Raw genomic sequence first — 27,208 nt, 5'->3', positions numbered from 1 at the left:
TTTTTTTTTTTTGCCTTAACTCTTTTCTTGCCAGTCCTTCCTTGGCTGATTGAGCTGCCTTGATCAGAGGCTGGAGGTTGTCTCATCCAGAAGCCACTCAGAAGCAGATCTCAGGAGCCACATTCCTCGCAGTGACAGGAGAGGATGTACCGGTAGGTGGCCGTGAGTCTAATGCCCCCTGAGCAGCGCAGCCTCAGTGCTTTCAGCTTGGAGGTCTGGGGCCGACAGCAGTGACAGGAAGAGCGGAAGGGCTGCTTGAGGACAGTACTGAAGGACACCAAGGGTTCGGACCGTGATGCCTGGCTGCAGTGCCCCTCGCACCTGGCCAGAAGCACCATCTAGGGAGAAAAGAGAGGTGGTTACCCTATGGTAGATGCCAAAACCCTAGCCATATATCACAGACTTCTTTATAAAAACCTAATTCTCTTTGCCAATTCCTGATGGATTAGAGCAGTGGCTCTCAACTCTGGTTGCATTTTGGAATCATCTGGTAAAATTTATTTTTTAAATGTCAACACCCAAGCCCTGCCTCAAACCAGTTGAGTGAAAATTCTTGACTGCAGATAACTGTACTTGAACAACAATAAAACAATTTAGAAAAAAAAATAAAATCCTTGAAGACAGAGCCAGACTCTTGTGGTTTTCAAAGTTCCTTAGATAATTCTGGAGTGAACTGAGAGTTTAGAACAAGTGAAAGAGGCCCACCACCTTGATGTGCAAATAAAAAATCAAAGAACAAACGAAATGTATTCAGACAGGTGAGAATCTATCATTTGCCTAATACCAATTCTACTAGTCTCAAAATGCAGAAATTCATCCCAAATAAAAATTGGGGTATAAAGGATAACTAAATTAAAAAAAAAGAATTTGTTATGTGAACAGACTTGATAAACAAAAAGAATTTGGTTTCTGAAGAAGAAAAAGTAAGGGTAACCTGAATATACTTAGAAAAATAATATTCTAGTTACTACAACTTGAAACAAAAGCATTAAATAAAATGGACTACATTTTGGGCCCTGGAATGGCATTTCTGGGCTTATACATCGAGGGAGCCTAAGATTTGTGCAATCAGATTTTCAGGGTCATTTAGGGCAAATATTAAACTCATTCTAACCACATCTATTTTCAAAGATCAGTTAGTATGATCATAAAGCTTGGGCTGAAGTAACAGAAGATGTGTGTTCTCTATAATAGCTCAATGTAATTTTAGTAAACAGACTCCTTTAAGACTCTAACACCAACTACCAAAGTTATCCCCAGAACAATGGACATAAACGCACATTCAATATTTTGTATATGGATTACAGGAACATAGCAGAGGCTCATAAATTCTGCTGTCCTAGGAGTGGCAGTCATAGGTGGGGTAGGGTGGGCAGCTTGATTCTATTTGGGCACAGAGAGTGAGGAGAACCTGAGATTATTGGTCCATGTTTGTGTGGGAATGTATTGCTTCATGAATTTCATAGTAAATGATGGAGAAAATGTTGCCCTATAATTCCAGAACCAATAATAAGAATATAAAATTGAAAATTTAAAATAAAAGATTAAAAGATACACAGATATATGAAACCATTTCACATTTATTTCATGATATTTTACAAATTAGCAGCTATTATTAAAAACACACCAGGTATTATCTTTAACGTTATTCTATAGGCCAGAATTAAATACCCAAGGATTAAAAGAAAGGAATGGCCTGCCCATCTTTCCAAAAGGAAGAGAAACTGAATTCTGGTAATTATAGATCATTACCTGAGAAGATACTGGGATGAATCCAACAATCTCTTAGCAACCAGTAAGAGAATATGAAACACTAGGAAACAACCAGGAGGGCTTGGTGGAGATAAACTGAATAAAACCTACTGATATATTTTCTCTGAAAGATCAGAGGCAGAGAGAAAATGGCAGCTATAAGCTGTTTTGGTTTATTAAAACTTTAATTCTATCCTACTTGCTCTTCACATTGATAGGTGAAACAAACATGATCTGAAATAGGTTTTGAGAGATTGTGCTATAGTCAGTAGTACCTGGGCCAATCCTTGGTGCCACCTCTATCCCTCTAATGAGAGGAAAGTCCAAGATCTTTCCCAGTCCCTTCTCCATAATTTACCACTACATGGGAAAAGTTCCTTGACATCTCATTTTGAAGTAGTGTTCAATTTACTCACTAGTGCAGATCATCTATTAGGAAGATCAAGCAATTATTTAAAGAATCACCTCCCAAAATGGAGTCTTTAGAGATCCAATTTCAGTCTGGATAGATATAGTGAACCTGTGGAAGCAGACTTAATTTAGAAGCAAAGACATGGTGGCACATCATCTCCAAATGGTACACATACAGGTGAACCAAATGTAGACCTTGAATGACCAGGCAATTAGTTTGGTCTATAAAACGACAATGTCAACAATGTAGGGCCATTTGCAGAACTAACCTGATAGTGATTTCACTAAAAGTTTTCAGGGTCTGAAGCTCTACCTTCAGCTCATTCTGATGGACAAGAACTCCAGCACTGAAGGCCCTGGGACCAACTCCAATGGGCCCCTCTTCTTCAGGAGCTGGACTTTCTGGGCAAGGAGAATGCACAGACGTACAATAAATACCATCAGTGGTTGCCCCCAGCCTTCAGAATAAAGTTCAAAATCCTGAGCAGGCATTAAGGCCCTCTATGACTTGGATTTCACATTATCTTTCCAGTCTTTCTTAGAACTGTTCTCATTCTCATCACCCACTCCCTATTGTGATCAAGTTTAATTACTTATGAGTTCATGGGAACTATACTGCATTTCCTTACCTCTTGCTTTTGATCATGTCTTTCTATTTCATGAATGCCCTTTCCTCCTAGCTGTGCTTAATGAAATCCTGACTGCCTTCCATTGCCAAATTCAAAGTTTCTCTCCTTGAGGAAGAGACCATGAAACAGTTATTGGTCCCTCAATGTTCTCAACACACATACACACACATACCAATCCCCTCTCCAAGAGATTCACAGTATATAGATCTTATCCCCAAACTGAAAACTATATAAAATGTAACTTTATAAAAATGTGTTTTGTGTATGTCAGTTGGGTATGTAAAGTGGGGAGTTTGTAAGATAATATCCATAAATGACTGTTATTAAGGAATAAAAAATAAAGCTCTCCAGGTTCACTCCTCGTATTTCACATTTTAGTCTCTGTCATGCCTCATTTGTGTTACAGATTTAATGAACATCTTCTGACCTCTTCCAGACCAGAGCTTCTCAAACTGTAATATGTATGTAAATCATCTGGGGATCTTGTTCAAATTTACAATATGATTGAGTAGTTCTAAGTGAGACCAGAGATTCTTCATTTCTCAAAAGACTTTATTTGATGTGAGTACTGCTGGGCTAATATCCATACTTTCACTAGGAAGGTCCTAGGCCTATTAAAATTTGAGAGGCTCTGCTCCAGATGGATCACCAGATAGTGATCATTTAGCTAAAAATAATGGAAGATAAGCTTTATTGAGTGTTTAAAACATTTAATATTATTTGATCCTCAGAACGATTTTATGCTAAAATTACTACATATTATTATCTGTACTATTGTTACAAATAAGGAAACTGAGGCTTTAAAGAATTTAAATATTCCATTGTGTAAATGTATCATAGTTTTTTTATACATTCATTTACTGATGGGCACTTAGGTTGTTTCTAGCACTTGGCTCTTGTAAATTGTGCTGCTGTGAACATTGGGTTGCATAGGTTCTTTTGTATTGGTGTTTCAGGGTTCTTAGCATACAATCCTAGCAGTGGAATTGCCGGGTCAAGACTGCAGCAGAAAGAAAGAAGGAGCTCCTGCCCTTTGCAACAGCATGGATGGAACTGGAGAGCACTCAGCTAAGTGAAATAAGCCAGGTGGTGAAAGACAAACACCATATGATCTCACCTTTAATGGAAACCTAATCAACAAAATAAACAAGCAAGCAAAATATGACCAAAGACATTGAAATTGAGAACAGGCTGACAGTGACCAGAGGGGAGAGGGGAGAAGATACTGGGGGAAAAGGGTGAAGGGTTTACAGGAACAATTATAAAGGACACATGGGCAATAACAATGGGGGGGTGGAAACAGGGGAAGGAGGTGGGGAGGGCTGGGGTGGTAGGGAGGGCTGGGGGGAAAAGGCAGAAAACTGTACTTGAAAAATAATAAACAATGTTTAAAAAAAAGAGAAGTAAGTAACTTGCTCAGACTCACATATCTAGTAAAAGGTACTATTGGAGACAAACTTAGTTCTGTCTAAAACCAAACACCAGGTCTAAATCATTATGCTGTCCTGGCTCTTGAGGTTAATATGTTTTCCTGAGTCATAAGCTAACTCACACCTTTCTCTAATGTACTTTTCCATGCTTCTGGGAGCCCTAACCATATATAATTGTCATGCAAGTTTGAACTTTGTCTTATGGACTTTTGGGGACATGTATCACCACCTCCAAGCTTATGCAGAAGTGAATCTTCTAAGATCCACAATAGTCTTATATAATACCTCCTACACCGTCAAGATCTGTGCTCAGCTCCATCCCCCCATGATTTGGGGACTCCCGGGGACTGTCAGCAATTCACTGGGTAGTACCACACAGTCTCTAATTCCTAATCAATTCATCTTCTAATTCAATAAATCTTTGACACATGCAAACATCAGTTCACCTGCCAAAACACAGTGGACCCCAGTTTGTGGTTGACATACATTCCTCATGCTTGGGTGACTTGGCTGTGTTTTAATAACATGCGGGGGGATGCCTCTATATTTTGAACTGCACTTGTGTTCTTAATGGAGAGTATTCACATTGTTCTATTACCAAATCAGGAAAGGAAATTCTTCTGACAATAAGCCTACATGGGGCTCCACCATTAGACAGTGGATTCAACAGCTGGTTATTGTTTGCAATACTTATTGACTTCTTGTAGCCCAGATGGGTGACAGATACATGTTATCTGCCTTGGGTCCAGTTTAATTTTTATTATATTATGTTTCCCAAACAGGTGGCCCGATGCTAGAAAGCTGGACAACTCCTCCAGCAGCTCCTTTGTATTCCCCCAACCTTGGTGTCACTTGGCTCCAGCTGGATGTTAAAGTCAATTTCTTCCAATGTGAACAGAGCTGCCAGGTTCAGAGTGCTTGTTCAAGAACATGTTCCTTCATGCTATCATACGATTTCCATGTGCTGAGGGTAAGAGTAATAAAAGGATCCTTAGGTAATAATAAAAATAGTATAGATGATGATATATAACGTTTATTGAATATTCACTAGGTTCCAGGCATCATGCCAAGCCCTTCATATGCAACTTAGTTCTTAATAAGCATTTCAAAAGGTAAACTCTCCCTATTTTACAAATTAAGAAATTAAAAGCCAGAGGATAAGCTACCAACCTAAAGGCACAGAGCTGTACAGTGGAGGGCCAGACCACCTGGACCACCACAGCCAGATTCCTAAGCATTTTCTCCTAAACACAGTGCTATACTGTTAGGCCATGACAATCAGCCTGTCAAGTCCTCAGTTTTCAAAAGATGTTCAAGTTGTTCATGGGTAAGTTCGAGCTACAATGTGAGGGTTGTAGTCTGCTGTGATTCCTGGGTCCAGACCAAAGAATGCACTGGAGGCCTCAGAGCTCCGCTCTCTCTGGTGACCTACCATAATTCTTAGACAGTTATGCCTTTTCTGCAATACACAGCTATCTTCTGAATGAGAGAAAACCCAAACACAGATGGTTTTCATCACCCTTTGTTGAAAGACTTATCATCACAAAAGCCACTTTCCTCTTCTGTCATGTGGAACCCCATGAATTCCTGACTCAGGACATGACTGACTAGGTGCCTCCATCAATATCAAAATAAAGATGCATATCTCCCTTCCTAGAATAGGTTTGGCTATTTTACCCCAATTGAGTGAGAAACAAATTCTTCCTTTTCTCAGCAGTGAACACTGTACACTTCTTATTCTATGGCACCCCTTGAAATACCCACCTCCTTTCTCCTCAGGAACAAGACTCACCCATGATTCTCCTAAACTTTCCCTTACCAACAACCTCAACAAATGACTATTCAATTCACCTCTAGAGACCCAAATTGACCTCTATACTGACCATGCAAAGCTGAGGGAATCAGCAAAATTGCAACCAGGGGAATGAAGCAGTATGTATGGGGAAGGTGGTGGTGGTGGTGGTGAGAGCTCTGATAGGACGAGTGAGAACTCTGCAAACTCCAACTGGAATCTGGTAGCTTTACTCTGGTCACAACTCAGTAGGGCATGAAGAGGCCTTTGCAACATGGAACATTTCCCTTCCCTCTCTTTGTTTATTTGTAAACATTTTGAGAGCCAAAACTGTCTTTTAAATTTTTTTTCTGCCTCCATTTGCCACAGGGCCTGCACATAGTAGGCATTCAGTATACATTTGTTCCTTTTAAAATAAAATAACTCATATCTTCCCAATACTTAATTGTGTTATAAACTCAATATTTCTGTCTCCTTCATTTCTTCTACCACTCTGACCTTCAGTAGCACCAGTAGGACATGGCTTGAGAATCCTAATCACTACCTCCAAACTTCAAGGCTCAGTCCTTGGCATGCCAAGTCCTTTTACTCTGGGAATTTTCTCTGAATTTGTCCCCTGGACCCTTCTCCTTCTTCTCTTTTGTTGTAGCTCCTGTGGCCCTTCAGAGTTAAGATTATCCTATGTCATGGTTCCACACCCCTGGCCTGGGATCACCATCTCCAACTCCTCACCCAACTCAGACTTCACAGACCTGCCCCACCAGCTTCCTTTCCCAAGCTCAGTTCCTAAAAACCTTTCCCTTGTCTAAATCCAGAAGTGCCTCCCTTCCAGTCTCCCTTTTTTCTACTCACTTGGGAAAGGAGGTCAGACAGCAAGATCTGTCTCTCTTTGACTTTTATTCTTCCTTTTAGCACCCAACACAGTGGCTTTCATTTACTTTGCTCTTCTGCATGCTCCCACTATCCCTGCCAAGTTTCTGTATTCAACATGAACCACAATGGGGTTTATTTTCCTAATCCTTTAAGGCTATAGGAGATCCCAAACAGTTATTGAGGTTACAGTAGTGACTGAAATAGAAAAGTGAGTCTAAACACCTGTCTAGTTTGTAACTTCATCAAGATCATAGTATTATTTATTAATACCTTTTATATGCCAGACACTGTGCTGGATGCTTTAAAAATGTTATCAACAAGATTCATGTCCATACCTTTAGGTAGACAGCAATAGCTCCATTTTACAAAGAAACTAAAGAACCAAATAATTACCTCAGTTTCCTCACTTGTCAAACTGTAAAGCTGGAATTCAAAAGCAGTTTTCTCTCAAAAGTCCGGGATGCCTCAGTTCCCTTAAAGATGCTGCAGACACCTCATTTCCACTAACTACTGACATTTTGTCTGTTTGTTCTACAGCCTTTACTCACTTAGAATTTCAGGGAAGATTTTAAATGAATCTGTCACTCTCAGAATTGTTTGTACCCCATCCTAAAAGGTACAAAACCACTAAATCACAAGGCAACAATCACTAAATGTCAGTAGACACATCCTAATGTGTGGCCACATTGACCTCCCTGGTGGACCACTGCAGCCAGTATTTTCTGTCTGACCCCATCTCAGCTTTTTCCTGAATTGCTAGGAGATAGGCAACAGACCTCTGGGACTGGCCAGCTTCAAGTTCAGGGCTAGGAAAAGCAGGCAGTTTCATTGCAAGCTCCCTGAAAAGATTCCCTCCCCTCTTTCCCCCATTTACTTATAAACATTATGACAGGCAAAACTGTCTTTAAAATATTTTTGTGCCTCCAGTACCTAGCACAGTGCCTGCACATAGTAAACATTCAGTTTTAGTTCTAGAAAGATTGCTAATGCTCTGCCTGTTGCAGCTCAGTGGATTGAGTGCAAGCCTACAAATTAAAAGGTTGATAGCTAGATTCCCAGTCAGAGCGCATGCTGGGTTGCAGGCCAGGTCCCCAGTGTGGGGCATGTGAAAGACAACCACACATTGATGTTTCTCTCCCTTTCTTTCTCACTCCATTCCCCCCCTCTAAAGATAAATAAAATATTCTTTAAAAATGAACTTCTAAATAGTGGCTCCTGCATTCTACTTACATTCCTCCAATATGAAACCAAGTAGTTGAAAGATGCTCTGAGGGCTATTTGACATCAAAGAATCTATTTACCACTCTTAGGCTATTTGACATCAAAGAATCTACTTAATACTTGTTTCAGGTTTCAGTTTTCTTTGCCAGTAAAATGGAAATGATACTGGCTCCCATCACAGGTTTGTCAGCAATGATTAGATTATGTAATATATAGTACTACATATTAGCTCTTAAAGCAGGTGCCCTCCCTTCCCTGAGCCTGGGTCACAAGCTCCCCTTTGTCTGTCTTCCTAAGGCCAGACACTGGATAAACGTAAGATAGGAAGTGTTAACAATTAAAAGACAAACAGTAGGTATGTGTTTAATAAATAATGGCCTTTCAAACAGTTTTGTTAAATGAGACCCATTAGAGAAAAGACCAGCCTGAGTCTTTGAAAGGTAAGAGTTATAGAATAATTCAAAATGAAAAAGAGTTTTTTTGCCCTGGCTGGTGTAGCTCAGTGGATTGAGTGCGAGCCTGTGAACCAAAGAATTGTGGTTCAATTCCCAGTCAGGGCACATGCCTGGGTTGCAGGCCAGATCCCCAGTGAGGGGGCTCGTGAGAGGCAACCACACATTGATGTTTATCTCCCTCTCTTTGTCCTTCCCTTCTCCTCTTTCTAAAATAAATAAAGAAAAGTCTTTTTAAAATTTTAAAAAAGTTTTTTTTCCTGGATATGTAAAGAAAATCTAATCCAGGAAAGGTCTGGTTAATTGAGATTCTTCCAGGTATATTTTATGGCCAAAGAAGAAAGGTTTATAATTATAAGCACATTTACCTAAAACTATTGGTATATTTGGGACAGTTTAGTACATTTGAAAACAGATTGTTCCCAGGAAAGTACAAACATTTCTTTTATTATTTACTATAGCATTCTGGAAGAAACACAGGTGAACAAAGATAGGCTAAAGTCTGTTTCTAGGATTCATGCTCAAGCACAGTGAGTTTATTGGGTTCAAGTTAATGACATCTCTTCTTTGACCTTCCCTTAACTAATGTGATCATTGTTAAGGCACTCCTCTATCATTTCACCAAATATTTCTAAAGTATTCTTTCCTTTTTTAGTCTGCTTCTCTTTCTCTGTTCCTTCTTATTATCACATTGACACTTTCTTTGAAATAATTTTAATTCATTTTTAAAGGATCATGATTATGGAGGACAACTCGACAGAGGGAGAAATCATCCATGGAATAACACTAAATCCTAGCTAGTGCTACACAGGGTTGGGGGAGAAGAAGCTAATAATCACTCCAGTCAATTTCTGAGCAATCAATTATAAAAACAAACATCCCATCTTTTTTTAAACATTGGTTTTAGTTTTTTTTCTTAAAAAGGAATTGCATCTTGCAAAAAAAATTTTAGCTCTAAATGTGCAAATAAGAGACAGAACATTTTTCTTGGTAGAAAGAGAATTTTGGGGCAAATATCCTTTGTGCTTGGTAACACTTAACTCTTTATTTGTCACAATCTTTCTTCTTAGGTCTATTTTTTCCCACAGTCCTAGAGCTTACTAATATAATGATTAAAATGATTTCACTCAAATTCTGGTCTGCCAGACTAAAACAAGTCATCATCATTGAGCTATAATCAGATAAGTTATGGAAATTTTAAAGGCAGACAGAAGTTGTAATGTTTTCAGATGGAGGGTAGAGAGATTTACTTATATGGTCTTGATTCTAGTGGTTGATAGTACAAAACCTTTTTAATTATACTGGTAATTAAAAAAATACTTGCCATATGAGAATGGTTAAATGGTTTTAGTCTCAGGAATAAAAGTGAAAATCTATGAGGTTTTCCTAAACAAATTATTTTTTATCAAATGTGGGCAAATTTCTTTCATGTGACTATAGCAGAGACAGTCATGAGAATTCTGAGTCTGTTCTTCCCTACTACGTGCCTCCCTTCTGGGTGGTCCATGTGGCTGCTCACTCTCAGTGACCTTTGAAGCACGGTATTCTTCCCCACAACTTGTCTCAACAGTGAGACATCAGTTGCATAAGTGCCTGTGCAAAAATCATACAATCTCCAAACAAGAATGATTTGGATAATCAATGTAAAAATGACAAATGATCAAATTGCCACTTATCTTTTGAAATCGTTTTAACATAAACATGGAGAGTGAAGAAAAACTGGAACTTATGAGGCCAATGACTAACTGTTTCATCAAAAACTCTTTGAAGAGTCCCTCAAGAAGTACATTTTACTGCTCAATCATATTTTTGCATCCCCTTCCTCTTTATTTCTAGTGGAGGTAGAAAGTATTACAATAACTTGTAGACTATTTTTCTTTCTTGAAAAAGGACTCTACCACTTATAAATCTCACAACCAAGGATGACATACTCCCCTACTATCTTGTGTCTAGCAACAATTTTATTGTGAGAACATTCTAGCCTTTTCTATTGGCTTTGAGCAGACTGAAAATAGAGAAGCTACCTGTGTGTACACATGCTTAATTAGACAGCTTTACTGACAAAATTGAAAAGCATGATAAGAAACCCTAAAAGCATGATTCTCCCACAAGATGTGTGGGCCAGCTGTATAGTTCAGGTTTGCATTATCATCATACTTCTCTATCCCTTGATAAAGATACATGGTTTTTCTCCTGTTTCTAGAATTAATTCTTACCCTCACAGAGATCTTTCTCTTACCTTTGAGTTACACTTGTATAGTGGGTGACTGATAGAATCGACATAGTGGTGTCTCATGCAGCGTCGAGGGTCTGAGTCCATCATGAAGGAGGTATCCGTTTTGCTGTCTGTATCTCCCATTAGTGCCAGCAGAGAGAGCATAGAAAGGGATGCAGCTAGTACATGATTTCTCATTGTTGTAAGGAAAAACTACTCAAGAAGAACAGCAGAGGGAGGCAGAGGACTAAAAATCAGAAATGCCTTCACCTCCTAGGATTCAGTTCCTTCCAAGTAAAGGGCAGGATCTGGCTGAAGCTTTCTGGTTGTCATTGTCCTTTGTATGCCAGAGTTTTGTCTTACTCTTTGCACTTGCAATCCATCATCACTGTATCTGCCGCACAGCTGGAATGAAAACAGAAATTATTTCCCCCTGAAACGTTTACTGAGAAAAATTAATGGAATCCAGGAAGTATTGAGCAGAATTTTTCCATGTGATTTTTGAATAGAAAATATTAGTTTCTACAGTGTCATTAGCATAAACTATCATCCACTCCAGACCTCCTCCATAGCTTATGCTACATATTTATAACCATTTTAGGGTAGAAAAGTGGCTTAATGGAAGCACATATTGACTTTAATTGCTGGAGTCCTTGTTCCTATGAGGAAAAATACTTTAAACCCAGGTAAAAATTAAACATGTGAATCTGGCCTAACTGAATTTGGTGGTCCCATTATTATCCCTGGCTAGTGGTGTATATTCAGTTTCTTAGTAAGCTTTGATATCAACGTCAGCTTACAGAGAAAGGGAGGTGAAAGGTCAGCTCCAATGAACACAGGTCATGTCCCACGGGAAGGGAATACATTTTCCAATTCCAAGTCCATACCTACCCACCCACCCCTTCACCCACCTAGTTTTCCATTTCTGGGTTCTGGGCTCATCCTGTTTTTGTTTTAAGCCCCAATGTTACCCAGCATCAATGACAAACTGCACCTGAAATACACATTAGGCTAACTGGCCTCCAGTGTGGTTAACTCAATACTTGTACTTGCCAATACAGTCACACATTTCCACAGTCTTTGTAGCCTGAGCTCATGGTATAATTTGAGAAAATAAATGATTGTTGGGGCAGTAACTTACCATTACAATGGGATCATACTGTACTGGTTTTTCTGAAATTTGCTTTGTTACTTTAATCATATACCTCTTAGACAAAGGGCTAGGGTCCAGAAATTTCCCCAAATCACCTCACTAACCCCCAAAGCATGGCCAACATTAATGCTTTTTATCACAACAGAAGACAAAGAATATAAAAATATTTTCAAAAATTTAGGAAAATTGGGGGGAGCACTGACATTACATTCACAACAAAAGGAACACGATAATCAAAGCTTCAGAAAAACTTTCAAACATTTCATATAAAAGATTGATTTTTGTTCATAGTACAACATTTTTTAAAACTTCCTACTCATGGACAGTCTGAATAAACAGGGCAAAGTATGGATAAGACCAAGATTAGAAGTTTAAGCCATATAAGTCAATTAGTTTTGCTCTAATAGAATGGTTCAAAGCCCACTTAGCCTCAGTTAGCTGTCTGTGAGTGTAGGGCAGGTGATCCCAAGCAGAAAAGGGTATGTGACATAGGGCTATTTCAGAGCACAACATCCTTGGCAATGGCAAAACCTCATCATGCATGTTTCAGGGAAGTTCTATAAATTGAAGGAAAAGCAGGAATCAGTAATGTGGAGACCCCCACCTGGACTCTAACACTGCCATTAATTAGCAGGGGGACCTTGCATGGGTCATTTAAACTGTTCTAGCCCCAGATTCCTCACCTTTGGAGGAGGGGAATTGGAAAAGATGACAAATGCATTTCCCTATTGCTCTAAAATGCCATTACCTGATACTTATGGATTCAGTTACCATCATCTCCATATGCAGAAGATAATCCTAAAATTGTGGAGACAATCTTTTCATATAACTTTGTACTGTTTTTCTTTATGTGCATGCTAACGGAAACATCTCATTAAAATTTATCAAGCCTGAGCCTAAAGCTCCCAGTTGGCAAAGAAAACAGTAGAGCATTTTTTGTTTTCTTTTCAGCTTCATAGTCTCGGTTTCCCTATGCACATTACACTGAAACTCACCAATACTTCAGTTCAAAGAGTCAGTGTCCTTTTTTTTTGGTGGTGGTCGATGGGGGGTGTGATTCTCAGTTCAGAGGCTGCAATAATACTGACCATTTCCTGACTTTCAATATGACTATATTATCCCTAGCAGTTATCTGTCTCTTTGAAGCCTTAATTAGTCTCAGAAAGAGAATTTATTAAATTTCTCCTTTCACCACTCCAGTTTACAGATATTTCCCCCAGGAGACAATGGCAAAGGGATGAAGGTAAAAACAGACATTCTATTCCTAGCCCTCCTTCCCCACTACCAGCACCTTCTCTTCAGAGCCATGGCCAGAAGGTATGATCAAATGAGCAAAGCAAATGAAAGAAAAACATGTACAGAATGAAAGCAAAAAACAAGCAAGAACTTCGATAACAAAACTCTCTCTCTATATATATATATGGATGGTTGTATTTGTTGGCATTTTATCCACAAAAAGTAACATAAAAAATATAAATAGCCCCTAAACAGAAATGAAATACAGACTTATAGAGAGCAGGTTGACAGTTCTCGGCAGTGGTAGGGGTCATTAGGGGGTGGAAGAATCAAGAAAAAGGACTCATGGGCATGGACAACAGTGTGGTGATTGTGAGGGGTAGAGGGTGGGTGGAGGTGGAAGAGTGCATCAGAAAGATAAATGGTAATGAAAAATACAAAAAATAAATTAAATTAAAAAGTAAAAACAATCAAAATAAATAACTCTTAAACATGGAAGATGGATATGCTCACTCAGCTAAGAGAAATGAAAATTAAAGTACTTTGAGATACTTTGTTCAACCAATCTGATTTACAGATTACAAAATCTGATCATGCAACCTGTTAACAAGGCTATGGAAAAAAGACCCATTCTGAAGTAGTACAGTATAAATCAATATAAATTCTGTAGAGGCCAACTTGGCAATATCTATTAAAATTGCAAATGTATATAACTTAGACCCAGGAATTCCACTTCTGAGAATTATCTTACATGTGAGATCATGTAAGTGTATGGATAGTCACTATAGCATTATTGCAATAGCATAAAATATAGCACAATATATCCATCAATAGGATACTGCTTAAATATATTATACAACATTCGTACAATGGAATACTATGCAACTATATAAAAAAGAATGCAGAAACTCTAGGTGGAACACTTGTGAGAGCTGTGGTGATGTATCCAGCTTCTAGGCCAAGATGGGTCATGGCAAAGACCTCAAGAGTCCTGGAAAGAAAGAATGAAATAAGAGATCTGGGGAAAGGACAGGAGGGAAAAATGAAGAGCAGAACACATTAAGCAGCACCTCCAACAAAAAGAGTGAATATCTGGGATTTCATGATACATTTGGATCTTTTATGTTGGTTTCTTTTTGTAAAAATTTTTTCATTAAACTAAAAAATTCTCTAAGAAACAAAAAATACCAGAGAGACAGGAATATAGATTTGTGTCTATTTGTATTTACATAAGGAAGCTCTGGAGACTATACAATTAGTTGCTTTTGGATGTTGGAGGACAGGCATGGGAGAAAAACTTTTCACTCTATAGCTTTTTTATTTGTAGATTTTTGAACTTGTGACTATATACCTATCCAAAATTTTATTTAAAAATAATACTCTCTCTTTTGAAAGCTAGTTTTAAAAATAGTAATTAAGGTAATGAATGTTTAAAGTCTATGTCAGTTTTTTAGAAGTATTATATTTTTCTTTTCTTTAAAACAATTTCTATTAGTTATAGAAATAAAATTATAAATATATGTTTTATTTCATGTTTACTTTATATCTTTTTTTTGCATCTCTCCTATGTGTGGAACCTAATCAACAACAACAAAAAAAAACAAGCAAGCAAAATATAACCAGAAACATTGAAATAAAGAACAAGCTGACAGTAACCAGAGGGGAGGTGGGAGGAGATAACGTGGGAAAGAAGAGAAAGGGAAATCAAGGAACATGTATATATTTTTATTTCCTGTAAATATGGAAAGACAGGCTAGTCTATTCTTCGTTCTTATGCACTACTGCCACCTAGTGCCACCATCCTGAATTGCAAGCACAGTTATTTTTTTTCCTAAAATATGAATAAAATACTTCTGCAAGCAAATATCATGATGTTTATACTAATAAAGAGATAGTTAACATCACACAAAGTGTAACTGCATTATGTAATTTTCTCTTTAAAGATGATAAGTTGAACCCAGAAGTAGTAATAAAGGTAAAGTATAAAATAATGACAGAGGAAGTGTTGCTTCACCACTAATAATAGATTTTTCATTTCAACACACAAAGCATGATACTTTTTGTCCAGTTTTTATATTAACCTTTGAAATAAGAATGTGAGAAACAATATAAATGTGCCACAGAGCTCACAGAACTTCAAAACATAAAGGTAAATTCTTGCAAAATAACATTGGGATTTTGGCCTTTAGTGTTCAAACTGAATAAGTCAACACTGTTGTGTTAAAGAAGGAATAAACATAATGCTTAAGAAAAAAGGGATGTTAAGTTGAGTTGTCCTAACATTGTGTTGGTCAGTATGTGCATTGGTGAGAATGTGCAGAGTACTGAGGGAAATGCTCACAAAGAGGAAAATTAGAAATGAAAAAAATTTACATTCCTTGAGATTCTGACTTTATGGAAGCCTAAGTGTATCTATGGAGGGACCCAAAAATATAATTATGCTCTAGAGGGTGAGCTCCTCACAATAGAGGAGTGTTCTAGGAACCCATCTGCATCAGTGTACCAACTGGCATTGTTGTGAGAGGCTGCATCTTGACTCGGAATTTTTTGAAGACTTTTTCAACTCTTTTGCCCATTCCATGATGGGTGATTTATGAGTGCACTTGCCCACACCACACTAAGTGTTCAGCAATTTTTGACCAAAAATGCCTTTGTCACCATGCCCTACCCTTCTTACTCACCCAATCTCACCCCAAGTGAGTTTTTTGTTTGTTTGTTTTCCCAGATGAAAAAAGTCCTCAAAGGAAATGTTTTGCAGATGTGGAAGGAAGTAAAACAATAAAAAAGCAGAAGCACTCAAAGGCATACAAATTGACAAGTTCAAAAACCGCTTTAAGAAGTAGAAAAAAGTCTTGATAGATGTATTGCATCCAATGGAGAGTGCTCTGAAGGTGGCAAGTTTAAACATGTAAGAATACACAAATTTTATAAACAAATTCCAGTTTGCCCCCCCCCACCCTCATATGTCTGTCTTGTAGGAGTTTCTGTCTTTTTCTCAGAATTTAATTCTAATTTGCTTTCATTTTTTAAATATTTCATTTATTTTTAGAGAGAAGAAAAAGGAGGGAAAAAGAAAGCAAGAGAAACATTGATCAGTTGCCTCTCACACTACCCCAACTGAGAACTTTGCCCACATCCTATGCATGTGCCCTGACCGGGAATTAAACCGGTGACCTTTCGGTCCATAGGATGACACCCAACCCACTGAACCACACCAGTCAGGGCTGTTTTCATTTTTCAAAAGCCATATACCATAAAATCAAATGCTACCTATCAAGACTTAGTACCTCATCCCAGTAAATGATGGATTAAATGAGAAAATAACTCTCTTGTTAAACTCAGTAGCACCGGGGCTGCTCTGTGTTTTGGGTATAGTCTCTGAGACATGGACTTGGCCAGTGTACAGAGCCCACATTCTAATAGCTCCAATGTGGACCTTTTACTATCAGGAGAGGCACGGAGGTTGGTGTGCCCAACTTTGGAGCTACCCTCCAAACGATACCAGTGGGAAAAAACTGGCACCCAGATTTCCTCACCTGTTATCCTCAGTGAAATAATACAGCAGAGCTTACAGTAGTCCCAGCCTCCTGGGTGAGAGATAATGTTACATTCACAAATCAGCTCACTCTTGGGCTGACCTTCTGCCTGGCAGAGGTTAAAGTGCTGATTTCTCACAAAGTTATTCCAGCAACAGGATAAGACAATTGGCATGTGCCAAGAATGGCCTTATTCTTGCCCTGCTTGCCAGACAAGGGATGGTGGTACTCCAGTATTCATTTCCCCCTACACCCCCTCACACACCCAGGGCGCTTTTCAGTACTAACATATGGAGGTGTTGCCTTCTGTGGTTTCTTTTAATAAGTATTCATTCAACACATTCATTGAGCACCTACTATGCGTCTGCTGATGTTCAAGGAGATAAAAGTTAAAAGTCAGGGAAAAATAATAGGTCCTGCCCTAATTCTTTCTTCCAACACGCTGCATCTACCAGCAAAGAGTCTTGACCTGTTTTCCTGAATCATTCTTTGGAGACATTGATAAACTTCCTTAACATCTAATTTGTATCCAACATGCACTGCATCATTTCAAAGAAGATTAAGTTAAGCAGATAAAATATAATGACTCTGGAATGGTGTCAGTGTAACAGACAGAATTATTTGGTATTTATTATAATTTAAAACAATCATATCAGCCATGAGTAAGGTAAGGATGGCAGAATGTAGAGCTCCTCTGAAAGGAGTTTCCCCCCACCAAAATCAAGGATTTCAGTGTAGAAGAAAGCTTGCCCCTAGATAACAGCATACTAGGATTAGAAGAGCAAAAGACTCAAGGTCTAATCAGAGAGTGTGAAGTGCTAACTAACCCCTTCCCAGGAACTCAAAGAATTCCAATTGGATCTAGTCAACTAGATGCCTTGGAGAATAAATCAGATGCCTCTTCCCAAGGCACTTAATTTATAAACTGTAAACAGCATGTTATATTCTATAAAGCATCCCATACACTCAATGAATGAGTTTTGAATAATAAGAAGATATTATTCTTATCTAGTAGCACATCAGTAGCAGCCAAGAAGCCAAGCCTGGGCTGACCATGAATGCTGCCAGGGCCCCAGCCTGCCAGCATCAGGTAGCTCCAAGGATGAGGAGCCACAAGGTCAGTGGGGAGGGTGTGGCTCCTGCCCCTGTTGTGTCATGGTATCTATAGTACAATAAGAGGTTGAAGAAGCATTTGAGGCCCCTATTGTGACACCTTAGGTGAGAGAAAGTGACATCCTTGTGATTAAATAGTAGTCTTCCAGTCTGGGATAGGACTCTCTGTTCTCCCAATCTGCATTACTAGCCAAGCATGGTCAAACTCAGCAGTGATGGTGATGGAGGAAGAAAAGAGATGGGAGAAACAAAAGGAAAGGAAAATATAGCTCATGAAAAAAGCAGTAAATAACAAACCTGGGGTAAACAGGGATGAAAAAAAGGACTGGGACGAGAGGTATAAGGGTACCTTGGTATTTGTCATTAATTCATTCTGAAACTCATGATGCATTTTCTCTTGCAGGGTGAATCATGACTCATTCAAGTTCTAGCAAGTGTGACAAGTCCCAAGCAAACATCAAGTGCTGAAACATTTTTTTCTTGTCCAAATGCAACAAATATAGGGTTTGATGAGTTATGAAGCCAATGAGTACTGAGGTATGACTGTAATTTCTTGAAATAAGTCAACTCTCAAATGGACCCACCAGTGTATATATGTCCTCAGATTGAATAAATTTACTGTCTGAGAAGGGAGTGGGGTAGAATGAATCAACCCTGAGACAGACTAAAACTTAATATTCTGATTTTCAGGAAATCAGGGGAACCTTTCATTGTTATCTAAACTCCCACTTACTTACAGCTTTCATCTTTTTCTCCTCAAACCTATTTCTAGAGTATGTTGTTAGTATCCCATCTCCCAGTGTTTTACACTCATTTGCCAGAAATATTAGATAACTATTCCACTATATTCTGAAACCTAAAGAGTGTTCTACTGTTGCCTGATATGGTAAAAAGAAGGCTGATTAGAGGAACCTCAAGCTCTGAGTCCTACCTTTCCATCACTGGCTATACAATCTTAAACAAGTGACTTGACTTCTCTGGAACTCAGGTTCCTCATCTGAAAAATGAATGGAATGGTCTAGATGCTTCTATGACTATCAATTTCTAACATTCTCTAACTATAAGCTTCTCAGAGTATAGCATCTGCTTTGGAGCTACATAGTCTCCAAATCAATGCTATAGAAAGAGTTCTTTCTATACTGAAGAAGTTAATAATTGTGGAAAAGTTTAAACAAATTCTCATGTGGTGCCCAAGGCAACATTGAATGCTAAGCTATAAGAATTTTTCCCTTGATAAGGCCATATTGATGGCCTGAAATAAAAATAGCCCTTAAAATCAATTTGATTCATAAATTACTAATATGTGGTTAACAATAGGAAGCAGTTTTTAGGATATTTTACTAGCTCTTATTTATCTTAAAGTTGTCTTAAAATGTATATGTAGTGTTTTTTCCAGTTTCCACCAAATGGGGAGAGAAGAAAGAAAGAATAGTCAATCATTCTAGAATTAAACTTCTTTCATTTGATGATGGTGATGATGGTATAGGCTGAGTTCAACACTCCTGCATGAACCTTATTCTTTTTTTATTCTTTTTATTTTTTATTTATTTATTTTTAGAGGGTAAGGGAAGGAGAGAGGGAGAGAAACATCAGTGTATGGTTGCCTCTTGTGCATCCCTTGCTGGGAATTGGCCTGCAACCCAGGAATGTGCCCTGACTAGGAATCGAACCATGATCCTCTGGTTCACAGGCCCATACTCAATCCACTGAGCTATACCAGCCAGGGCCTGAATGAACCTTATTCTTAAACTAAGGCTAAGATACAGATCTTCATGCCCAAATTGAGCCATCTGTAATGTTCTGGTTCAAGAGAGAAGAGGAAAATTAATTAGAAGAGTTGTTCTCTCTGCAGATATAGAATGAATAAGGTCCTAGTTGTAGAGAGCAAGGCACTCTGCTATGTGTGGTACCTTTGTGCTAGGGACAGTGCATTCTTGAGGTCCTGGACTGGAACTTAGGTCTAAAAGAGTTGCCCATTTTGTGTGGCTCTTGGATCCTGTGCTGGGCTTTTTTGGATTTCTATAGTTTCTATGCAAAGACTCACTCTTAACAGTTGACATAACTAACAGACTTTTAGAATACAAACCTTGCATACATTGGACAATGACCAGGTCTGATTACCCATAGTCAAAAAGCACAATACAGTTGAAGACTTTTTCTCCAGTAGTTTGGATTATTTCTCTAAATCTAATGAGCCCACTAAAAGTTGTAACTGATGTGGTGACAAGCTGTCAGAAAATGCTTAGGGATAGCCTGTCTACAGTGCCACAAATCAACAATAGCCCTAAACATGGAATCCTCTTCCATCCCTCATCAATAACTAATAAAAATAGAGAGGTAGAAAGCCACATAAATAACAGAAGAGAAGGAAGAAACATTATTTTTCATGCTCAAAATCTGCCACTGCCCTCTCGATGATTTCAAATAGCACAATTTCATTAGGAAAGGTTCCCTTCTTTTCACCCACTTCCTCCTAGGAATGCTGTTTTATGTGAGGAATGAGACACATTCTAACCACCCACCTTATGTTAAATCCTTTGGAAAGAAAACAGGAGAACTTTGAAATAACCAATCCAAGGACTGAGTCCTGCAAAATGCATGAATATACTCTGCCTGTAGAAAAGAAATGGTGGCCAGGTGTTCTGGGGACCCTGGTGCTGATGTAATTGGACACTGGTTCTGCCAGTGGACTGCTGGCTCTGGTAAAAAGCCTTAGGAGAAGAGAAGTGACCAGTTTTAGCTCAGGGTACAAGCTCCCGTTTACCCTGGAGCCCAATGAGTATGTTGGCTTTTCTTCAAAGTGTTTCCGTGCTACATTTGAATCTTTTCAACCACAACAACATTTTGGAATGATGAGTAGTGACTTCACCTAACAGCTGTAGAGCCCTTAGTTAGAAATGAGGCATAAACAATAGGAGCAATGTAGTCTTTTCATACCTTTTCTTTCCAATGGTAGAATTTGAATACTGAATTCAATCTTATTGCAATGCAGAACACTTGTGCATGCAGACCTGTGTCAAAGGGGTAAGGTTAAAATAATATCACATTAAAATATGTTTCAAAAAATGTTTCCCTGTAATAACTCTGAAATTCTTGGGCTGTTGTTTTCCTGTTTGCATCTTGATTGCTTAAATCACATATATCATAGCTGTATCTTTTGGTTGCTAATTCTGCAACAATTCTCTTGTGCTGCCTTTAGATTTCAAAGCTCAAAAATTTTAAGTTCTAAAAAGGAGTAATTTCCCACAATTTGAGAGAAAATCATAGGAATGTATCAAGTTCTAAAACACCACCTTGTATTTGAAAGAAAATTGAACTTTGAATAAGGATTAACTTTCTTTGATTCTTCTTATTCATTGGAAGGAGAATCTATACTTTACTTAGAGTTAAATTTAGGGTATTTTTTCACTTGAGGAGTGGGCCTCCTTTTCTAACATCAAGTAAAGAAGGCAACTTCAGAATTCAAACCCCTCTCCCTGGGAGTGGGTATGTGAAATTAAGGGAAACTTTCCTTTCTGAAAATGTGCTATTTGAAAATCTACAGTGGCAGATTTTGAACATCAAAAATAATCCCTTCTCCTCTCTTTCGTTACTTCTCCCATGACCTGCTTTCTTTTTATTTTTATTCCCTATTGATGAAAGAATGGAAAGGAACTCCATGTTTAGAGCTATTGTTGGTTTGTGACACTGCAGAAAGGTCACCCCTGAGCATTTTCTGACAACTCATCAACTTTCTTAAACGTATTAACCTGTTGCCTTTTCATTTTTAAAGGATACTGCAATTGGTTGGATCACAGCTTAAAAGAAAAAGTTGGGATTAAGCCAGTCCCCTTGGAAGAGAGAAAATTGTATGAAAAATTCTTAGCTTTTATAGAAAAACAAAAATAAAAATTATCTAAACTTAATAGAACTAAGTTTAATACTCATGTGCAGATTTTGACATGAGGGTGAAATGGACCCTCATTGTATGAATTCCTGATTATAAGCACTGGGGATATATTGCCAACTAAAGTTACCCACTTTTTGAATTTTTTACTCGGCACTCTTTCTAACAAGAAAGTCGTTGTTCCAGACTGTCAACCCTATCCAGGGTGTTACATTCTGACTATTGAAAATAGGTCTGGGGGTGTGATTCTCAGCAATATGTGCTCATCCACCAGACTCTAAGACCCTCTGATGAAGGAGACAGTAACCATAAATGATACCAAGCAAACTATAGGCAGGCACACAAGAAAAAAAGCTCTGCAGATGTGAGGGTTAGTTGGCATCAAAAAGAATGCCACTGGCACAAGATTCCTCAAAAACTCAAATGTGTAGGCGTGTGAATTTGCAGCATGCAACCTGCACAGCCAAGCCAGCATTTATTTCAGTACCAGTTTCTCTCATACTGCTGTACATACATGAGAGTTTTAGAAGGATCCCCCACTCTTTGTTTTCTCTTGGAATCAAGCATAGAAATTCATGGTTGCTGATCTGATGGTTAAGGAGTGGGTACTACCAGCTGGAATGTTGCCACTGGCAGGGGCAGACAGGAAAATAGGAATGCTCTTAATGAAAAAGAAAACCTTTGATGGACAAAAGAGTGGTTGTATTTTTACCCTCTCCCTTCATGCTGCCAGGCATCTTTAAATAGATCCTCTAGCCTAGGGACTTGTATGGAATAATTCATATAAAACCCAAGAAGTGGCAGAGGAGGGGAGTTGGTTCTTTCTTCTCTTTCTTTTCTTTCCTTTTTTTCTTCTTGTCAAGCTAACAGGAAAAGACTCATTTTAATTCAACTGTGTTAATTTTTTTCTTTGGGTCTTTTAATGAACTTTAGCTAATTCGGAAGGACTACCAAAGCTCTTAGGGAAAGAAAAGTAATAGGAAGCTGCATTGTAGATTGTTCTTTAATACCTTTTGGTCCCAAGGACATTAACGGCATCTTTTAAAGATGCTGCACAGAGGGGGTTGCATGAGGCTCTTAAATGGGAATGTCTAATTGAAAAGTCCAGTTCTTTCCATTTGCAACTCATAAACTAATCTGTTGTTTTGTGTTAAAAGAAGGGGGAAAGGCTAGAAAAACTCCTCCCCATCTCTCCAGCTCCATGCATTTTTAGTTCAGCTTAACCCAGGATCCATTTCTACCCTCTCCCTTTTACCAAATGGGTTTCATAAAGACATTTAGGCCCATATTAGCCAAATTAAAAGTCCTGTTTCTCTTTCTTTTTCTTTAGTAAGAGAAGAATGTGGGAAGGATGGAGAAAGGGGGCAAGGCAGGGCTTAAGGATCCAGGGAGCTGTTTCACATCTTTTGTCTCTCCTTCTGAAAGATAGAATAACCACTTTTCTCTTAATGTAGGCCTAAGTGCATCTAGGAATTCCCATAGCACTCCCACCCCCAGCCCTTTGCCAGAGATGTGCAGGTCACTGTGATGGTATGCTTGTCCCTGCCAGCCTGGGTCACTCCAGTCCTGCTCTCAGCAGCCTAAAGGGCAGCCAAGCCATGAGGTTGCTCCTCTCTATGAGTAGGTTAAGGGTCAGGGCTCCAAAAGCCCCCCAATTTTATCAATCCAGCAGAGCTACTGCCAAGAATGACATCCTGGGAATACTATGGAGATTGGGGAGACCTCAAGAAACAAGACCCGGGCTGTCAGGAAAACAAGCAGAGCAAAGGGTAATCTCACAATAGAAGGAGCTTTGGGGAAGGGAAAAGGAGGCAGGGTGGGGGTGGCGGAGAGCAAAAGAAAAGAAAGTCCACATGCCACCCAGGATGATTTCAGAAAGGGCTGGAGGAGGACTTGTAGGAAACAAGTACCCAGACATGGCACTGCCAGTCTAGCTGGATTCTTTTCTGAATTAGATTATATGAAAGAAAGAGGGGAAATATATAGCCTGCCAGCTGTTCAAAGGCTTACAACCTTGCTTTTATTGTCCGGGTAAGTTGGTGAGGTGGGGCATCAGAAGAATTCCAAACATACCATCCAAGAAAAATTTTAATATGTTCCACAGTGTCATACACAAAGAGGAAATAACAGCTGATCAGAGCCATGGCAGGCCACAGAAATCTGGGCCCTGGAGCTCATCCACACTAACATGGCCTAACATCTCCTTCTGCTTTAACACTTCTCAGTCCTTCCACCTGCCTCCCTATCCTTTTTGCACCCAATGGCCCAGGCAAGAGGCCTGAACAAAGCAGCACTAACTGACTTGTCATGGGAAGAGATGAGGGTAGGCTAGAAGGCTGCTGGCCAAGAAGCTGAGGGCTGGCTAGTGTGATTCAGGCACCCCAGGGAGTTAGAGGCATTTTATCCACCTGCTGGGTGTGGGGGGTATCATCTGCTGATCAGAACCAAATCAAGGACCCTAGTGATGCTGTCTTCAGGGGTTTTTCCTAGTAACATACCCTTGTCAGAAAACAAAAGACTTAATTTTTTGAAAGCAACATTATCTGGTTCTGACAGGGACCTGGGTTCGAGAATAACTTCTGGCAATTTTTTCCTAGGGGCCTCTTGAATTTAGGTCAGGCCCAGAGGTCATCGATTTTGATCCTGGAAGTTGGACAAGTTAAGTGGTAGGACATAAGTGACTACATCTTCATCTGTACATGTTTCTAATTTGATAATTCATTAAGGGCCTCTGATGTCAGTTTCTGAGTAGATTTCAGATAAAGAAAGCATGTGACCCTTTAAAAAGGGTGCTCAAGAGAGCAAAGTTAAACTGCTCTCTTTCCAACTTTCTTCTACATGGGCAGAAAATATCCAGGCCATGATAGCTATGCAAGTAATTTGTACCCAGGATCTGCTGATAAGGGTCCAACAGGAACTCCTTAATCATAAATGAAAAGAAAACCCATTGATAAGTGGCAATCATTTCATGTAAATCAGAATAATAACAGATATTTTAAATGATGTAGTATAATGAGGTAATTACCCAGTTTACCCATTAACAAAGTCCATTTCAGTTCCAAAATCTAACTGGATAACATGCAGACTGAGAATGAGGGCATGGGACAATGTCTCACCCATCTTTGTATCCATAAGAACTAGCATAATTCATTAAAAGAATGTTGAAATGAATAATTAACTAATAAGAATAATAGTACTTGAATTGTTAGTTCTTGAAATGGACTAAAATTGCAACCATTGGCGGCTATGATTCTAAGAAACTCACCACATTTTTCAAGGGCCCGGGAAAATAAATGAGTTGGAAATTGTTAAATGTTTTGAAAAATGATTAATATTCCCCTTGATAGTGTTGTTGGAACTTGAATTAAGATTGAAAATTCCATAGGCATGTTTCCATCTGTGAGTGTTAACTGCTTGGTATACAGTCATAAAAAAAAAAAAAAACTCAGACAGTGTTTCCTTCACCTGAACTAAATGTATTTTAAAGTAAATGACTCAAAATAATGTATTTTGTGTTCAGACACTCAGGATCAATGTAATAATCTGAATAATAGTTTAAGAAAATTGTTTTCATTCAGCTAAATGCCTTAACAGAAACACTTTTAAAGAAAATCACTAAACTTGTATAGCAATAGAATCCATAGCATCATTAAAGGCTTTCTCAAACAGTGAATATCCCAAAGTTGTAAATTAACTCATTCAAAAGCCAGATTTTTTAAAAATAATGCCTGCTAGGCTATTTATTAGAGAAAATCAGAAAGGTTCCCCATAGCAGTGTGTCTCTGCTCCACACTGGACATTGGTTGATAAAACCTTAAAGTTATTTTCAGAAGCCAAACTAGTGAGAAGAAAATGGGTAGATGTCTGCTTTTGGTCTAAATACACAATCAAAAAGCATTCTGCAGTCCCCCACTGTATTTTGTTGACATCTACAACCAACACTGCATTTTAGACATCTCTATGTTTTCAAATGCACCTGGTATTTAATACTATACGTTGGAGCAGTTTGCTAATACCAGGTTATTGTAATTGAAACACACTAATAATATTATGACTGAAAACAAACATTTTTCACAGCATCCATATTTGTTATTAATAACAAATAACAGTTGCAAAGAATAGAACATGGAATTCTCATCCTGCCAAATATACCCCAAACCACTGGCCGGGCAGCACCTGAATCTCAATAGGGAAGAGAGTCTGCCTCTTTTATGTGGGTTTATCTAGGCTCCTTGATTACAAAGAGCCTCATTTACAGGACATTCTGAGTCATTAACATTCTGTACACAGTCATACTTCCTGTCCCCCAAGAAAGAGTTATGCTCAGGCCTCCTAAAGCCCAATTGTTCACTTAAACAGAGAACTTATATTCAGGAGGTTAAAAGAACCCTCTGAATATTCCTCAGGTAGGAGTCATTCCAATAGGTCCTGGTCCTTGTGCTGGTGGGAGCATCCTTTCATGGTCACTACTTAGACAGTGTAGCATCAGTCCTGTTGCAGGGACAAGCAGACTACTAAAAATAACCCTTTGCAATAAGGCCAAGGCAAACAGCATGCATTTCCTAGGAATTTTTGCTCAATCAAAATCATATAGTAAATCCATCCTCTTCTCTTGTCAGTACTCCTGAATGCATCTATGGAAGCAAAGTACTTGCATTTTGGGAGAAGAATGCAAAAGGAACAGAATCCTGCAAAGCATGACACAGAAAGCTAGAAATAAATGTTGCCTATTGTTTGAAGTCATTCTAACCACTCCGGAAGAGCCCTGGCAGGAGATCAGCAACATATATAAAGTAGTAATAAAAGTAAACAGTGCGCGTTTAAACTCAAAGGCTTGCCAGCGTTAATAGCGTCCCCATTGTAAGAGGGATGAGGACAGTGAGGAAGATACTGGGGAATCGGGAATCCATGTCTGCGAGTTGTTGCTTCTCAGTCTCCTTTCACATAGTCAGATATAAGAACCATTACAAAGTTACATCCAACTACGCAGCGAGTTTGAAAATCAAATCTCTTTAAGTCTAACCAAAAGAGATTTTTCTAGTCTCTGTCAGGTTCTCCTGCTCTGTCACAGACTTAAAAGACCCGTTTAAAACACACACACATACACACACACAATGCTAACATGCCACAGATCAATGCAAATTAAATTAAATTAATGCAAATTTAAGTGGTATTTTAAGGCTGTCTCTTTGTCTGAGAAGAGGGTGAAATGCTCCGTTTGGAAAGAAGTAATTTCCTAGGCAAGCCGTCAGCGCTTGTTTTCCTGCTTACCTTAGGGGAAACGCAGGGCTCCTTTCTTCTCAGACTTTTCTGAGAGCTAGAAAGAGGTCCTGTTACTTCCAAATGCTTTTGTTCTTCTGTCCCTCTGTCACATGGCTTGCCTTTTATATTTGCAACACACAAAAGTTAGGACTGTTGTTTAAGCGACAGAGGGAGAGAGAGGGGGAGAGAGAGAGGGAAAGAGAGAGAGAATGTCAAATGGAAAAGTGCCATTGCAGTCATATATCAA

The 27,208-nt window shown here is 38.8% G+C and overlaps 1 protein-coding gene across 1 annotated transcript; it reads right to left on the bottom strand.

Annotated features, from left to right (window-relative positions):
• On the bottom strand, positions 1–27,208 carry NDP (norrin cystine knot growth factor NDP). The gene is made up of 3 exons (XM_037057246.1): positions 26,971–27,208; positions 10,800–11,180; positions 1–338 (listed from the first exon to the last, which is right to left on the bottom strand). The coding sequence occupies exons 2-3, from the start codon at positions 10,971–10,973 to the stop codon at positions 111–113; spliced, it is 402 nt and encodes a 133-aa protein (XP_036913141.1). The 5' UTR covers positions 10,974–11,180; positions 26,971–27,208; the 3' UTR covers positions 1–110.

The sequence above is a fragment of the Sturnira hondurensis genome, unplaced genomic scaffold, assembly GCF_014824575.4.
Source record: "Sturnira hondurensis isolate 20B ecotype Veracruz unplaced genomic scaffold, ASM1482457v3 Scaffold0009560, whole genome shotgun sequence".
In the NCBI taxonomy this organism is placed as follows: domain Eukaryota; kingdom Metazoa; phylum Chordata; class Mammalia; order Chiroptera; family Phyllostomidae; genus Sturnira; species Sturnira hondurensis.
This window is presented reverse-complemented; position numbering and strand designations above follow the sequence as displayed.

What these genes read in the sequence shown, in the direction of transcription:
- NDP (XM_037057246.1), bottom strand. Translation starts at nt 10,973, where the DNA reads ATGAGAAATCATGTACTAGCTGCATCCCTTTCTATGCTCTCTCTGCTG. An exon ending in TATACAAGTGTAACTCAAAG is followed by an intron (nt 339 to 10,799) that starts GTAAGAGAAAGA and finishes TTTTCTCCCTAG; the next exon opens with ATGGTGCTTCTGGCCAGGTG.